Genomic DNA, 15,649 nt, shown 5'->3' with positions numbered 1-15,649 from the left:
TGTGACCTGATGAGGAAAATTTGCCTTTTGACAAGGCTCACACATTTAAATAAAAGGAATGAGTCTCAGAAGGGAAGTTGAGGCATCAGCCAGTGGTGGGAAGGTCACTAGGACCTTCCCAGTATCCCTGAAATTATATCACATGGGAGATTGTCATCTCTGCCAACCATTAAGTCCACCTTGTTTGTCCCCTAACATGAGTCAAGCCACTTTCTCTTCCTTCTGTGATTCAGAATGCTTCTCTACAACCCCTGCTGTCAGCCGCCTCCAACCTCACTGTCCTCGTGCCCTCCCAACAAGCTATCGAGGACATGGACCAAGAGGAGAAAGCATTCTGGTTGTCCAGGAGCAATATTCCAGCCCTAATAAGGTAGGTATTATGTATTTTATTCCTCACGATATCGTACTGACGTCAGTGTGAATGCAGTTCAATGGAGGGAAGCCACATGCTCCTTCAGATCCATGGACCCAAACAGGTTCTGGGACTCCCCTCACCTCCTTCCCCCGGGACGGTAACAGTGAACATTATTGACAGCCAACTCTCTGCTAACTGCATTACACATAGCTCAGTTCCTCCTCCCAACCACCCTATGAGATAGGCATTATAATTCTTTCCACTTTATAGATGTGGAAACTGAGGCACAGGGTGATAAGTAACTAACCCAAGGTGCCCTGGCTGACCATTGCAGGAGAAGATTTAGAATGTGGTGGTCTGGCTCTAGAATCTCCTCTCTGAACTACTCAATGATCCTGCCTCACGCACTGGTACTTCATCACAGCCCTTATGGCCTCTTGTTTTAGATACCATACGCTACCAGGCACGTACAGAGTGGCAGATCTGCAGGCTCTGTCATCTTCTGACATGCTGGCAACGTCCTTGCAGGGCAGCTTCCTTCACCTGGCGAAGGCAGATGGGGTAAGAGAGCGTGGTAATTTGTTTAGTGGAAACACGTCACCTGTGTTCATATTGTACTTTGAAAGTTTTTGTTATGGAAATTTCCAAACATGAGCAAAAGAGAGACCAGAGTAGAACCTCCAGCCTCCGTGTAGGCAGCACCAGCTTCAATAATTATCAACATATATTGATACATGAGCACACACACACACACACACACACACACACACACACAGTTCCTCTGTAGCAATGATCCTGTAAAATGTGGCCCTTTGCCCACTGGTTGGCCACAAGGCTCTCCTGACAGACCACAGACTGATCTAGAAAGGCAAACCTTTCCATCCTTCTGGGTGAAGGCTGTGTAATTTCACAACTTTGATTTTTATATCTGGTTAACTAAGAGCTGGCTACTGGTAAGCTACTAATCGAGTCATTATATTTTACTAAAATTTGATATTAAGTTAGAGCCAGTCAGTCAACAAAGATTTGTTGAGCGCCTGCCATGCGCTGGAGTTAGAGCAGTGCCCGGGGAGGAGCCGAGCCCTGCGGAAGTCACCTTCCGGCACTCACGACAGTGGGTCAGGACTGCGGTCAGTCTTCCATGAGCAAGTCCGGCTGCCCTGCGGCACGGGGCAGTGTTTTAAAACTCTTCCTATGAATGGCACAAGACGAGAATGAAGATTCTGCTGCAAAGCGGGAACTGCTGCCTCAGTGGACCATGGGCCACGGTCAAAAATGTCTGAGAATTACCGCTCTAAACATTCCTTCCTACTCCTCGGTGTGAGCGCTATGAAAAGGGTCTATGCTGAGTGTTACCTAAATGTGTGTGCTTCGTCACATAATTCCTTTTAGAAAACGTTAAAGAGTTACATGCAGTCCCACGGATTCTTTGCATATTACGTGCATATGTCAGACAATGGGGTTATTTCCCATCAGTGTTTTAAATCAGTGATTCTCTCAGCAAGCATTAACTGAACGCCCACCTGGGCAGGCTCATCCCAGGCTCTATGGATTCAAAGATAAATCCATCAAGACCTCTGACCCGGAGGAGCTCACCATCAAAGACACATTTGTAATGAGTTCATTCCTATGTAAATGTCTTCCTTTAACCAGAAAAGATGCGCAAGGTGGCCAGGAATGTTTCCTTCAGGGCCTCTGCTGACTCACTTAGGAGGTGCTCGGGGTGAAAGAAGTCCCCTCGGCATCCAAGGTCCCCAGGAGGAATTTCAAATAAAGGGTAATGGTGGGGAGACGAGGAGAGGAAGCAGAGAGGGAGGAGCCCAGTGGTGTCACGGTTGGTGGGTGGCTAGGTAGGTGGGTAGGTTGGGTTTGACTTAGCTCCCTTCCCCATGTAGTTAATATTCTTAAAAAGTCGTTGGATTCTGAGCAGGAAAGTCAATTGCTCTCTGTAACTGCGTGCTAGGGCTGCGATAACGATGTGCCACAAACTGGCTGGCTCAGACAACAGAAATTTTTGTCCCACAGTTCTGGACACTAGAAGTCCCAGATCAAGGGGTGGGCAGGGTTGGCTCCTTCGGAGGGCTGTGGAAGGAGCTGTCCCAGGCCCTCTTGCAGATGGCCGTCCTCATGTTCACAAAACTTTCCCCCTGTAGAGCCGTCTGTGTCCAGACTTCCTCTTCTTATAAGGACACGAGTCATATTGGATTAGGGTTCACCCTAACGACCTCATCTTAACTTGATTACCTCTGTAAAGACCCTATCTCCAAACAAGGTCACATTCTGACGTACTGGAAGTTAGGACTCCAATACATGAATTTTGAGGAGGGAGGGAACACAATCCAACCCACAACACTGTCTACAGTACTTTTCAAACAGCAGGAACTCCTTACTGAGCTTCAACCAGTACTTTTTTAATGAAATAGAAAAGAGTGGAATAGAATTCGTGATGAGCTGCCTCCCACATAGTAGATGAAAGTACTATTGCATTTTCAGTGTGTGTGTGTGTGTGTGTGATGTCTAATGGGTCACAACTTAAAGATACTTCTAACTGTAGGTCATGGTCCAAAAGTGGGAAGGTCACTGTTGCTCAAAAAGTGGAAAATCCAGAAATAATCTCAATCCCTAGGTGTACCGTATGGTGATTCCCTTTCCCGTGTGGTTTGCATTCACAGAATATCACAATTGAAGGGGCATCCATTGTGGATGGCGACAACGCAGCCACCAATGGAGTGATACACATCATCAATAAGGTACAAAATTCCATCCTCCGACACAGGTAGCATCTCTTCTCCCTTTGTTATTTATCTTCATGGACACTATCATTTTTAGGAAAAAAAAAAAAAGACTTGGCCTTAATGTAAAAGGAACTTGTATTGTGCTTCATTATTGTTATTTTAAAACCATCTGGAGGCTCTATTCATTCAGCCCCAGTTACCATTTACTCAGCCTATATTCTGCAGCAGGCGCTATATCAAATGTGGCCCCATGTATTTCTTATTTATGGGAATGTTTTACCAGGTACACGAGAACCTTAGTATTGGGAAGTCCATACGTCCCAATGGGATATAGTCAAGAACTGGAGGAGAGACAAGTGCTTATGTGTCACTGTTTCACGCCCCTCTCTGCATTATTGCACCCTAAAAAGATGAGCTAGAGAAGGCCCTAGAAAAAAATGCAAAAGAGTAGAAAAAGTATTGTGAAATTTTCATTTGCTTCTAAGACACAATTCAACAGTTCTCAAAGGTATGAAAAAGAAAAGGCATAATGGGAAATGGGCTTTAAGCCATCTTATAAATTTACTAGATTAGGATCTTCATTTAAAATTAAAGTTAGAATTTAGGATATATTGGGAAGTTTTGAAAAGTGGAAGATGAGAAAAGGCAATTAACTGATTGCATTTTAACTAAAATTATTCTCTCTTGGCACTTACAGATTCACTTTTTGATTTTAAGTTACAGAAAAGGTTAGCTATTTCCATTTAGAAAAGAGAGGCTATTATAAGACTCCTGGGTGCGTTATTTTAAATAATTGCAAAGACCTTGCAATTCTCTTGTATTATCAAGAGGTATTAAGACAAGATTTTTGGAGAAAGTGATTCATCACTCCCAGGGGACTCTGCTGAAACGGTTTATGGCTCCATATGATGCAAAGTAACATTACTTATCAAGAGTATTTTTCTTCTCCAGTCCTGACTCTCCAAAGTACTAAAAAACCTTTTTTAAAAAACATAAAATTACCCCTCATTATTATTTATATTTTTGATGAACACAGCCCCATTAGTGGAACGGCACGTCCACTCATCTCCTGTACTGAGTGTTATTATCATGGAGCCAGTTCAAGTCCCACTTCCTCTGTGAGGCCTTCCCTGAGCCCTACAGCCCATAATACTAAGATTGACAGTTTCAAGAGGGTAAGATCTAGAGTCATACAGAATCTGAGTTCAGGCACTGAGCTAGCTGCGTGAGCTTGGGCAAGTTACACAACCTCTCTGAGCCTCATTTTTCTTCCCCTGTGAGGCTTAAACAACACCCTGTTTCTCCATGTCTGCTGCCTAGTGGGACCTCAGTAAATGTTGGTTTTATTCCTTCTCCTTAGTCTGAAATCCCATGGGATTTCTTGGTATAGAACTCATTTGGCATGACCGTGCCCTCTGGTATAGACAGCTCTTCCTTACGGAATAGGTCCTGAACCCCTGTATGATGGCATGTCCTGGAGGGGTGGAGCTGCATCTTTTCTGTGTCCCTCACCAGCACTAGCACCTTGCCTTGCACACAGTAATAACTGGAATAACTGACAGCCCGCTAGGTGCCAGGCATTGTGCCAAGTGTCATGTGTCACATTATCTCATTTGATTTTCACAACAACCCTAAGAAAGTAGGTGCTATTGTCCTCACTTCCTACGTGAGACAACTGAGGCTCCTCATGGCTTAGGAACCAGACTGAGGAAGAAGTTATGTGAGCACAAAGAGTTGTGACGCATGGTGACCAATTCAAGCACCCTGCTGAGCCTCTGGGTTGCCCTGGCTGCCAAAGGAGCTCCTTCTCTGCCAGTCAGTTGGACATGCTGGTCACCTTTGTCAGGGCCACCATGAACAGTTGTGCAGGTTGCATAAAGGTGCCTGGCCTAAGGGTGGAGTGGGTCTGAAATTCAACCCACTTTCTTCCCCAAGTCCGCACCCCTGTTGGTATCGCAAACTCTCAAAGGAAAGAATGCTTCTTTTTTAAATTTGCAGAGGCACTCTCTGTGCTAGCAGTGGTCCTTATAATTGCATACTGTCCTTCCAACACATGCTAACAGAATTTGGGGGCTTCCTTTCCCAGGTTCTGCTTCCCCAAAGAGGTCTAACTGGCTCCTTACCAAACCTGCTCACCCGGCTGGAACAGATGCCCGACTATTCCATCTTCCGGGGCTACATCATTGCAAGTACCACATTCTCTGCATGACCCGTTTGCTCAGGTTACCTGGGGACGGAAATCCCTCACTCTTGTCTCTTTCCATTCACAGCAATATAATCTGGCTAATGCGATCGAGGCTGCTGATGCTTACACAGTGTTCGCTCCCAACAACGATGCCATTGAGAATTACGTCCGGGAGAAAAAGGTCACATCTCTAGTAGGTATCGGCAAAAATAAGCACAGAAGTTATGTTCTGGAAATTCACTCACTCAACATTTTTCAACCCATCAATCATGTACCATTTCACTCTTTCATTAAAACTTCCTTGTCAATATCATGCAGAGACGCTCTCACACACAAACCTCCCCCGGGCCAGAGCTGCTCATGTATTTAGTTCGTATTCCTGGAAACAAACACTTGGGCCCATAAACACAAGGACGCAGGCGTCCCAGGAACCTGGGAGGATCCTCATGGTCGCCGCGCCTGGCGTCTCCCTGGTCCCATGCCGGGAGAAAGCAGCAGGGACCTAGATGGAGTTCATCATCTCTGTCTTCCTCCTGTTCTCCCCTCTCTATCCTCCCTGATTCCTAACATCTGGAGCTAAATATCAAAATTTGTCAAAGGATTTTGTGAAACGATAAAAAGCTCCAATCATGCCAGTCTCTGGCTCAAACCCTTGGGTGGATCCCCATGTCTGATAGGACTGAGTCCAAACCACCTCCCCAGGTATTTAAGTCCTCCATAAACTGGCTGAAATTTATCTTAGATTCAGTGGTGGCTCCAGAATTTTCATTTAGAAGGAGGCCAGGGTTGCCCTGCCCCCAGCCCCACAATGAGAGGACACATTGAACCTGTGTTTACACAACAAGCACACTGTTTTCACTTATATCTTTAGATAGAGTGACTGAGATGAAGATGCTACTGAGATGGGGGCTGACACTTAAGTCCTTCTAAGCCACCCTTGGGCCCACTGCTCTCTCCCACCAGTTCTCTGCAGAAGCCCTGTGGTCTAACCAGAGTGATGGTTTCATGGACCCTAAAGAAGCCAAAGATGGGTTTGGTGCCCTTGCTTAGTATCTACACACACACACACACACACACACACCCCTGCCCCCTAGATCAGGAAGGCTGCCCTCCATCCCTCACTACCTCCTGAATCCTCCATACCCATTCTTCAAGTCCAGTCTCACCTCCTCAGGGAAGCTGACTCTGGGCCCCCTGAGCTACAGATAGTCCCTGAATTCAGACCATTTTTACACCCCTTCAGCACATATATACCCCTGATGCAATAAATTTTCTTTTCAAGGGCATGGGTCTTAGCTCTCCAACTAGATTATAAACTCCATGAAGGCAGAGCCGGGGGTCTCAGATTTTTGTAACTGGCAAGTTGAACGAGCAGTAAACTTCAGGCAATCCCACAGCCTTTCTGCATCCCCCAAAAGTCCTACAGGCACTTTAAGTCGCAAACGCAGTTCTCAAGTAAGTTAAAAAAAAATCCGGCCCCTTGGACTAATCAACTTTTTGAACTGGATTTAAATTAAATTTTCTCCCCTCACTATTCCATGCTGGGGCTTTGTCCAGGCAGGCAATGGAGGAGGGTGCTTGGTCCTTGAATCAACCAGAGTCCATCAGGACAGAGAAACTGTTACCAGCGAGAATTTAGTATTATGAATTGTTTATGAGGTATACGGCTGTATAAATATAGTTGAAAGACAAAAAAGAGATCACAGAGGTAGCAACTGCAGGAAGCATCTACGACCCCAAAGGCCGGGAGAACAGAGGGAAGAGACTAGAAAGACTAAAACTTAGAAATGAAGAGGAGGAGCCCCACGGAGCTGGAACGCAGACCTGTGAGGGGGGGTGCTGTTCAGCTGGTGTCTCTGACCTTGGAGGAGGGTCCCTGGGGGTCCAAGACCCAGACCTCCAGGGGAGGGCATCGCCTGGCTGGTGCTGATGTCTTGAGGTAGGGAGGGCACGACAAAGCTGGTCTGCAAGTGAGAAGAAACTGCCATCTGGATTCAGGTGCCACTGCCGGGTGAAGACGTGTGGCTGGAGTGATACCCATAGGAACAGGACGCAAACCAGAAGGGGAGATCCTGTCTCCCTCTTCTTTTTTTTTTTTTTTTTTTTAAAGATTTTATTTTTTCCTTTTTCTCCCCAAAGCCCCCCGGTACATAGTTGTGTACTCTTCGTTGTGGGTTCTTCTAGTTGTGGCATGTGGGACGCTGCCTCAGCGTGGCCTGACGAGCAGTGCCATGTCTGCGCCCAGGATTCGAACCAACGAAACACTGGGCCACCTGCAGCGGAGCGCGCGAACTTAACCACTCGGCCACGGGGCCAGCCCCCCTGTCTCCCTCTTCTCTAATCGGCCTCACAGTCTGCCTGTAGCACTTTCCACTGGCAGAGGCTGTGGCGGAGGAGAACTGGAGCCTGTAGTCCCAGCCCCAGTACCAGAAAGTGGAGTGTAGAGGGTGGGTTTGGAGCTGAGAGACGATGACTCGATTACCCCTCTTCCTCCTTCCTCATGTGATGTTTCTATTCTCTTTCCTGATCCCACTAAATTCAGTTTTGGGCTCACCAGGTTGGAAGTTGCAGGGTGGAAGTGTTGGTGGTTGGGAAGAGATGTTATGAGGGTAGGAAGGTTCTCATCTAAATGGTACTGTCTTGAGATGGCATTGCACTCTCTGGTCCTGGCAAGTGTTTCAAAGCTCACGCTCTCTCTCTCTGACACTTTGATGGGTTCTTCGGAGACCCCACCCATCACTGGTGGTCTCTGCCTGCAGTTCCCTCCACCCCTGTGTGTGCACTCTCTTCTCGCTGTCATTTATTTCTTCCTCGGACTCGAAGCATCCAGAGCCCACCTCCAGCTTTCCCCCCGAGGAGGCCTGTCTGCCCATGTAGGCAGCCATTCAGGACAAGACCTAAGGCGCAAGCTCTCTCAGACACCGCCTCACATCCGGTCCACAAGACACATGTATGCTCTTGTCCCAAGCCCACACTGGGAGTGCAGGCATGTCCCAGCTGGACAACCTCCCTACTGCACTGTGGGTCAGCCTGCCAGCTGTCCCTAGCATGAGATTTCTCAGGTCTGAGTGAGACCCCAGTCCCACAGCCCACCCGATCTGCAGGGGTCACAGATCAAGCTCGTCGAAACATCCCATCGAACCTCCTCTTGTGACCCTGAGGTGAAAGGCAGGCTGGGTTGTGGCCTCTCTCTTCACAGCAGCTCTCACCAAAGAAACCATCTTCAAAACCCTCCCCCAACCTTTCATGCCCTCAGTCTGGGTTTTAGGGTCTCGTAATGAGTTCTTGACCATCGTACATGGAAAATCTGCAAGTTCTCTGAGGTGATGTGTCTCGAATGTAGTATTCAATATCTCTCGTGCCCTGATGCCTTAGTCAAAACTTCCAGGTCAACAAGCGGTTGCTCTTGTCATCCGCACAGTGCCTGGCACATTGGAGCAGCCCAGTAAGTGACTGGGGACTGGCTGACCTACGGGCTGACTTTCAGTTCTGTGTGTTGTCCAGGAGGAGGATATAGTCAAGTATCACGTGGTCTTGGAGGAGAAACTGCTGAAGAATGACCTGCACAATGGCATGCACCGGGAGACCATGCTGGGCTTCTCCTACCTCCTCGCCTTCTTCCTCCACGATGACCAGGTGCGAGCCTTAGACATAAACCCGGGAATGAGTGTCTTAGCTTCTATCATCCGTCATCACTTCCATGTTGGATACTCTCACCAGTGCTTCCTAAGCCTTGTCAACAAAAGACAGTTGTCTTTGTTGCACCATAAAGTAATGACTAAGCCAAACTGTCAAGCTCCCACTCCCCACTCACCCTCCTGTCACCAGCCGTCAGATGACCAGTCTGGCTTGGCTAATCATGGTCTTTGGATCCCAGCAGTCACGGTGCACTTTAATACTGATTCCTAACAAACCCAACAGAGGGTCCCCCAGCAGTTTCCAAGATCAAAGGGAACCTGAGAGCAAAACCTAACTCCCAGGAAGTGGCCCTGGCCCCAGGCCATGAGGAGCCTAACGATGGACGCAGGATCCGGCAGCCAAATGAATTAACGTTATTATCATTGCTTGATCATAGACACGACAGTCCTAGGACCAACTGACCTCCACAGCAGTATCTCAGCGTTTACCTCAGCCAACCCCTAATATTTAAAAGTGTTTAGAATTCATAAAAAAGAATTAGTGAAACTAAATATTTAAAATATAAAATTGTATTCATCTATTTCAAACATCAAGTGAGAAGATCAATCTGTGAAAATTCAACAAGAAACTCACAACATAACTCCAGTATAGATTCTCTTAAGAAAAAAACAAAAACAAATAAATAATAATATAAATAAAATAATAATAATAATAATAAATAAGATAAGATAACCACTATGTTAAAATGAAGAAAATTTAATCACAAAGTTTTAATCAATAATAGTACTTGGTCCTTTTTAGAAGTGCAATCTTAAAAACAATTTTCTCAGTGTTATCAACATTGAAACACAAGTGAATTTTTTTTGTTAAAGATTTTATTTTTTCCTTTTTCTCCCCAAAGCCCCCCGTACATAGTTGTATATTCTTCGTTGTGGGTCCTTCTAGTTGTGGCATGTGGGACGCTGCCTCAGCGTGGTCTGATGAGCAGTGCCATGTCCGCGCCCAGGATTCGAACCAACGAAACACTGGGCCGCCTGCAGCGGAGCGCGCAAACTTAACCACTCGGCCACGGGGCCAGCCCCGAAACACAAGTGAATTTTTGTATACATTTTCTTTAACCTGCTTGGGTAAAAATCTTTCTGACTCTTCATTACTTAGAGAATAATCTAATTCCAAATATTTTCCTCTGATGCCTCCAAATGGTCTCACCTATTGTGTGAGAACCTTGAGGGGATCCTTTTTGATACATTTTCTTATTTTTCCAGGTAAAGCAATTTTGTATTGATAAAGAGCTTACATTTTTGTTTCTGTTTTTATCTATGCCCTGTTTTATTTCATCATGCAGAGATGAATGTTCCAATGCCCTTAATTGAATCAGTTTCAATTCTGTCATTTTTATTTTCCATTTGTTTGGAAATTCTTCAGTCGAGAGCAATCTTACAATAGAGGCTTCATCTTACAATAAACAAATAGTTCCATCTCACAGTGAAGGTTTCGCTTCTGTCGATAACTCATTTACTTTCTCTTAGGACAATGGAGATGTAGAAAGATGCTCTCTACATGAGTAGACTTGTGTTCAAACCAAACCTTGACTGCAGCCCATAATTCTCTGGCTACATCTCACAATGAAAATGATTCACTTTTTCAATACCAAAGCAACAGTACTGCAGCGTCAGAAGTTCTGCCATGTTGATGTTTTAAAACAGCTCAGCCTCTTGGAATTCTGGAAATTCCTGTTGCAATTGCCATTTGACAGCACGAGGAAGGTACCCTGCTAGTTTTCCAAAGCTACACGGACCCTGGAATACCTCTGTGGAGCAGAGCCGTGACTTTTCCCAACCTCTAAGGGAAATTCGCTTGACTCCAAGTAAATCAGAAGGGACTTCAGCATTCAGAGGAAGTTCACATTTAGGCACGTAGTAGAGTCATTTTAACATTGCTGCAGTGGGGAGTGTGGGGGATGTTATTAAATTTTAATTTAATAATTTTAAACCCTGATTGGATATGAATTTGACATCTGCTTAATATCATAAAGAATTTCCCCCTTCTTCCAACCTGAGCCCTGCTACACACACACACCACTCCAATTTTTCAGGGAGCCATTTGTTTCCAGTTATATTGCTTATATTAATGAATGAATTAATGGCTTCACTTATTTTGCATTAATAAATCACTAAAATATCCTTCCCTAAAAAAAAATTAAAACAAAACATGCTGCAACTAGAAACTGAATTTGAATTGGCAGCATTTAAATACTGACTTAGCCCCATGTCTTGGGGCTTATGGACACACTAGGCCAAGATGGTGACAAACATATCATGAACTCCAAAGAAACCTCAAGGGAAATGTAGGGTAATGCAGACCTCTGAGCAGTCTCCACACACTGGGAAATGGTGTCATCTGGTGGAACACTTTCTAGAAACTCTCAAACACTCCAAAAATGCTAGTTATTTTTATTCTTACATAACTGTCACTTAGCCTTTCTGAGGGTTGCTTGCAAATTAACCATGAAGTAGAGATGCTAAAAGGACAGTGGGTTTCATTCTCCATGTCTTGGTTTTGGAAAGTATTAACCCCTTCAGAACCCACTAATCTACAGCACCGCTGAGCTCGCCCATGGAGCCATTTTGCCAATAGGCACTAACATAATGATCATGATTTAGATTTTTCAAACAATCATAAACCAACTAATTTGAGGGATGGAGAGAAACCTTAGAGATTATCCAGAACAATCTCTTTCTTTTACAAAAGAGGACATTGAGACTCAGAGAAGAAAAGCAACTGGCCCAAGGTCGCACAGGTGGATGGTGCCAGATGCAGACCTGTTGCTCAGACTCCCATCTCCTAGGCCAGAGGTCTTTCCACTACGATGTGCTACATTCTGGGTGAATATTGGAATATCTCCTAGGCTGTTGTCATGCTAATATCCTCCAATCCCCATCTTCCCTATTTCTATTTAAATCGCTATAATAAAAATTTACATTTAACCCTCTGGTTCACAGCTGTACGTAAATGAAGCTCCGATAAACTACACCAATGTAGCCACTGACAAGGGAGTGATCCATGGCTTGGGGAAAGTTCTGGAAATTCAGAAGAATAGATGTGATAACAATGACACTACTATCGTACCAGTAAGTTATATCCCAGGCCAATGATGCAACTAAAGAGTGTTGGCTTATTTTTTTAAGCATTTTATTTAGGCATTATCTTAAGCATAAGACTCATCTAATACGGTATCTCAATTCAGTTCAAAAAACACTGAGTGAGCATCTCTAGCATGCAAAGCAGCACACCCAGCTATGGCTCTACAAAGATAAATAAGACATGACCTCTGCCCTCGAAGGGCTCACAATCTAGTGCAATAACTTGCACCTTGAGTGCCTTGGAAATGCTGCCTGGAAGGTTGTGTTGAGCAGGATTCTGAAGCCATGGTCTTCCTCAAAAGGAAACCATGCCACGCCCAGCACAGGCAGGGGAAGGGGGCTATGGGGCACCTATGGTAGGTGTTAGCCAAGCTTGGAAGCTTGGTCCACTAGGAGAGAAAATACGGAAACGGGTTATCTCAATGTAATATACAATGTGGTAATGGAGACTTTTCACTCCAGTCCATGGGACGGTGTAGGATCTTTCAGCAAAAGTAATAACTGCTGACATTTATTGGGCTCTGATTATGTGCCAGGCACTGCTCTAAATATTTTACATGTTTTAACCCATGTAATCCTCACAACACCCTACAAAGTAGGTACTATGACCCTACCCATTTTACTGATGGGGAAAATGAGCCACAGAGAGGTTAAGTAACACACCCAGGTTCATAGAGCTAGAAAGGGGCAGAGAAGGAGTTCAAATCCAAGCAGTCTGACCCAAGAACCAGAAGTCTGAACAACTACATCTACTCTCCAGTAGGTGCTAAGAACTAGATGCACTGGCCTCCTCCTGTTTGAGGAACAGGTCACACTTAAGAGTGTCTGTCATTCTTAAGTTGTGCTCTTTGTTTTGGAGTAGCATATATGACATCCACCCTGACCCCTCACTGAACCATGTGCTCCCGAGGCTGGGCACTGTCTGTGACACATCAGCTTAGTCTCTGAATCTGGCCCAATTCACTAAAGAATGGATTTTTGATAAATGAGGGTTGTTGTTGATGGAATAAGGATTTAAATGAGATAAGACTTCCACGCATTAAAGGATTATTAGCATCAGAAGACTATTATGGAGGAAAGCTTGGATGCTCCAACATAGACCCAAAGTCGTTGAATTGCTTGTCACAAAGAACATTAAGGAGGTTGATCAGATGAGCTTCTCTAGTATCTTTCTGATTTTCAATTCCATATTCTAAAATCTTCACCTCCATGGTCTGGAAAATATTTGCAGCCTCATTTTGCCCTCAAAGTAATAACCATGAAATATTCTCTTTGTCTCTGTGCTTTACCAAGGGAAAGTGTGGGAAGTGTCCCCAGCAGCCGATCTGCCCACTTGGAACGAAACCATTAGTAAGTATTTGGTCTGTTTTGATAAAACAGTGTTCAGATCCCAGGGACGTCCAAATTACTAAGTGCATCTCAAGCATATCTGTTTTTCACTGCCTTCATCTCTCCACTTAGTTTTAATTTAATTTCATCTTCTTATATGGTATGCATCTTTCTAAAGTCTTGAATCCATTTGGGTTTTTTGAGACCAAAGCAAAATTTTGATTAATAAATAAAGAGAAATAAAAGTCCATCTCAACCAGTGCACAATGCAGGAAGAGATTTTTCGCTTTCTACATCTTTCATAGCCCAGTGGCCTGCTGAGGACAGGAGCAAGAAATTTTATCAGAGAAGGCAGACTCCATATCCAAAACCATACCCAGCCTGGATGAGTTCCACCTGCCTGATTTCCTTCTCTAGCTGAAGTTACAACTATCTTTCTCTAAGAAACACATGGCAGACTAGAGGGAGGTAGACATGTCTTTGAATGAATTATAATCTATGTTTCTTGTAACTACTTATTGTAAATGCTACTTCTCATAAAGTTCCAACCATCACAAAGAATAAATGCTCATGCACCTTCTGTAGCATGATAATAATAATTCATCATGGTGACAATGCTGATTCTCTCATTTGAATTTTAATTTAATCTTGTATTATATTTCACAAGTCTTTGAAAACAGCCTTAATTCTTTCTCAGACCAAGGCAGAAGATAAGTCAATAAATAAATAGAAATCAAGTCTCAGATCAACCAATATACAGTGCTGGAAGGACATTTTTATCTGATTTACTCTATGATATTCTTCCTAACTTAAATTAGTCTTCTAGAGAAAAGTTCTTTCTATAGACTACTACCTTATAGAGTAATTATTTGGGTTTGTCCACCTGGTGTTCTGGCAGCCAATATTGCGTTTCTGTATTTTCTTTCTTATGAAGCATCTCCAAAAAACCATCTCCGTCCCTTTCTAGAACATTTTAGTCAGAGAGACAGCCATGCATCACTCACCTACTTGCTTCTAGAGATTGGAAAACTTTTCCCAGCTAAAGAGCTGATATAATTATTACATTTCATAGGGTGAAGAGACGAAGAAATGTATCTACACCGTTTATTTCATGGGCAAGCGATCCGTGTTCATTGGGTGCCAGCCAAAATGTGTGAAAACTGTCATTGTGAGTACGCTGATTTAACCATCTTTCTAATTATTACAGCGACATCAGGACATCTAATCATATGTTATACTTTTCAAAATGCCTTTGCATGGATTCTTTCTGCCACCTCCGCTTCCTCCTCACTATGCTCGTTATCGCCATCATTCAGAGTAGCAGTGGTGGCAATAAACCTCAGGGCAGCCTTGCGAGTTGGCAAATAGGTAAAAGCTGCAATATTTAATTGCGTGATAAAGAAATTGAGGGACTGAGAAGCTCAGAGGACCTCCCTATTCTGACAACAGGGTGAAATGCCCTGTGAGCATGCTGATGAGCAAAACAGACAGAGGAAATGGCCGATTTCCTAAGGAAAGAAAGTGTATCTGGTCATTTAGAAAACAGGACCCCAGAGCCAAGTACCTTTGGGCTGTTGCTTCAGAGTCCCCAGGAAAGTTCTTCCTGTCCTGCCTCTTTCCCAGAAGACTAGACGTAGCCTCTGCCTATCCTACAGGGACAAGATGGTTTGGCCCTGACGCTGCACAGCCTGGGGGGGGGCAGGAGATTTTGTGTTTTAAAGGCACTCAAGAATAAAGGCAGAACCCAAGCCAAGCAGACATCCTGCAGGGCGTCCCCCATGGCCCGTCCTTCGTTCTCCCTTTTCTTCATCCTCTTCTCTAACTTGCCTTTTTCCTTTCCCTCTTTCCTACCTCCTCAGCGGAGCCCTCCATCCTGTTCCTAGCGCCCCTGGCAATTGCTTAGCGTCACCTGATTCTCAGGGGTCTCACCACCCCTCCAGGTGGAGTCGAAGCTGGGGTATACACCCAGTCCCACCAGCGGGATTTCTACTCTGTGGCTGGACAAAACCAGAAGGTGAAAGTATGAGTCCAGCCTTGTCCTTCCATTTCAGACGAGAGAATGCTGTGCTGGCTTCTTCGGTCCCCAGTGCCAGCCGTGCCCAGGGAAAGCCGGGAACGTCTGCTTTGGAAACGGGATCTGCTTGGACGGAATGAACGGCACGGGCGTGTGTGAGTGTGGAGAGGGCTTCAAGGGGACGGCCTGCGAGACCTGCACTGAGGGCAAGTATGGCGTCCACTGCGACCAAGGTGAGCACCCTACTCC

At 44.9% G+C, this 15,649-nt stretch overlaps 1 protein-coding gene across 2 annotated transcripts in view; it reads left to right on the top strand.

Moving 5' to 3' along the window:
* STAB2 (stabilin 2) overlaps nt 1–15,649 on the top strand; it is a 147,793-nt gene that overhangs the window by 76,504 nt on the left and 55,640 nt on the right. For both annotated transcript variants that reach the window (XM_046646193.1, XM_046646192.1), the window contains 10 exons: nt 234–370; nt 802–916; nt 3,028–3,105; nt 5,177–5,275; nt 5,361–5,468; nt 8,780–8,911; nt 11,917–12,045; nt 13,351–13,407; nt 14,459–14,554; nt 15,438–15,633. In XM_046646193.1, coding sequence (XP_046502149.1) covers nt 234–370; nt 802–916; nt 3,028–3,105; nt 5,177–5,275; nt 5,361–5,468; nt 8,780–8,911; nt 11,917–12,045; nt 13,351–13,407; nt 14,459–14,554; nt 15,438–15,633 — 1,147 coding nt within the window. The remainder of the gene's footprint in view (nt 1–233; nt 371–801; nt 917–3,027; nt 3,106–5,176; nt 5,276–5,360; nt 5,469–8,779; nt 8,912–11,916; nt 12,046–13,350; nt 13,408–14,458; nt 14,555–15,437; nt 15,634–15,649) is intronic.

The sequence above is a fragment of the Equus quagga genome, chromosome 19 (genome assembly GCF_021613505.1).
Source record: "Equus quagga isolate Etosha38 chromosome 19, UCLA_HA_Equagga_1.0, whole genome shotgun sequence".
Taxonomy (NCBI): Eukaryota; Metazoa; Chordata; class Mammalia; order Perissodactyla; family Equidae; genus Equus; species Equus quagga.
This window is presented reverse-complemented; position numbering and strand designations above follow the sequence as displayed.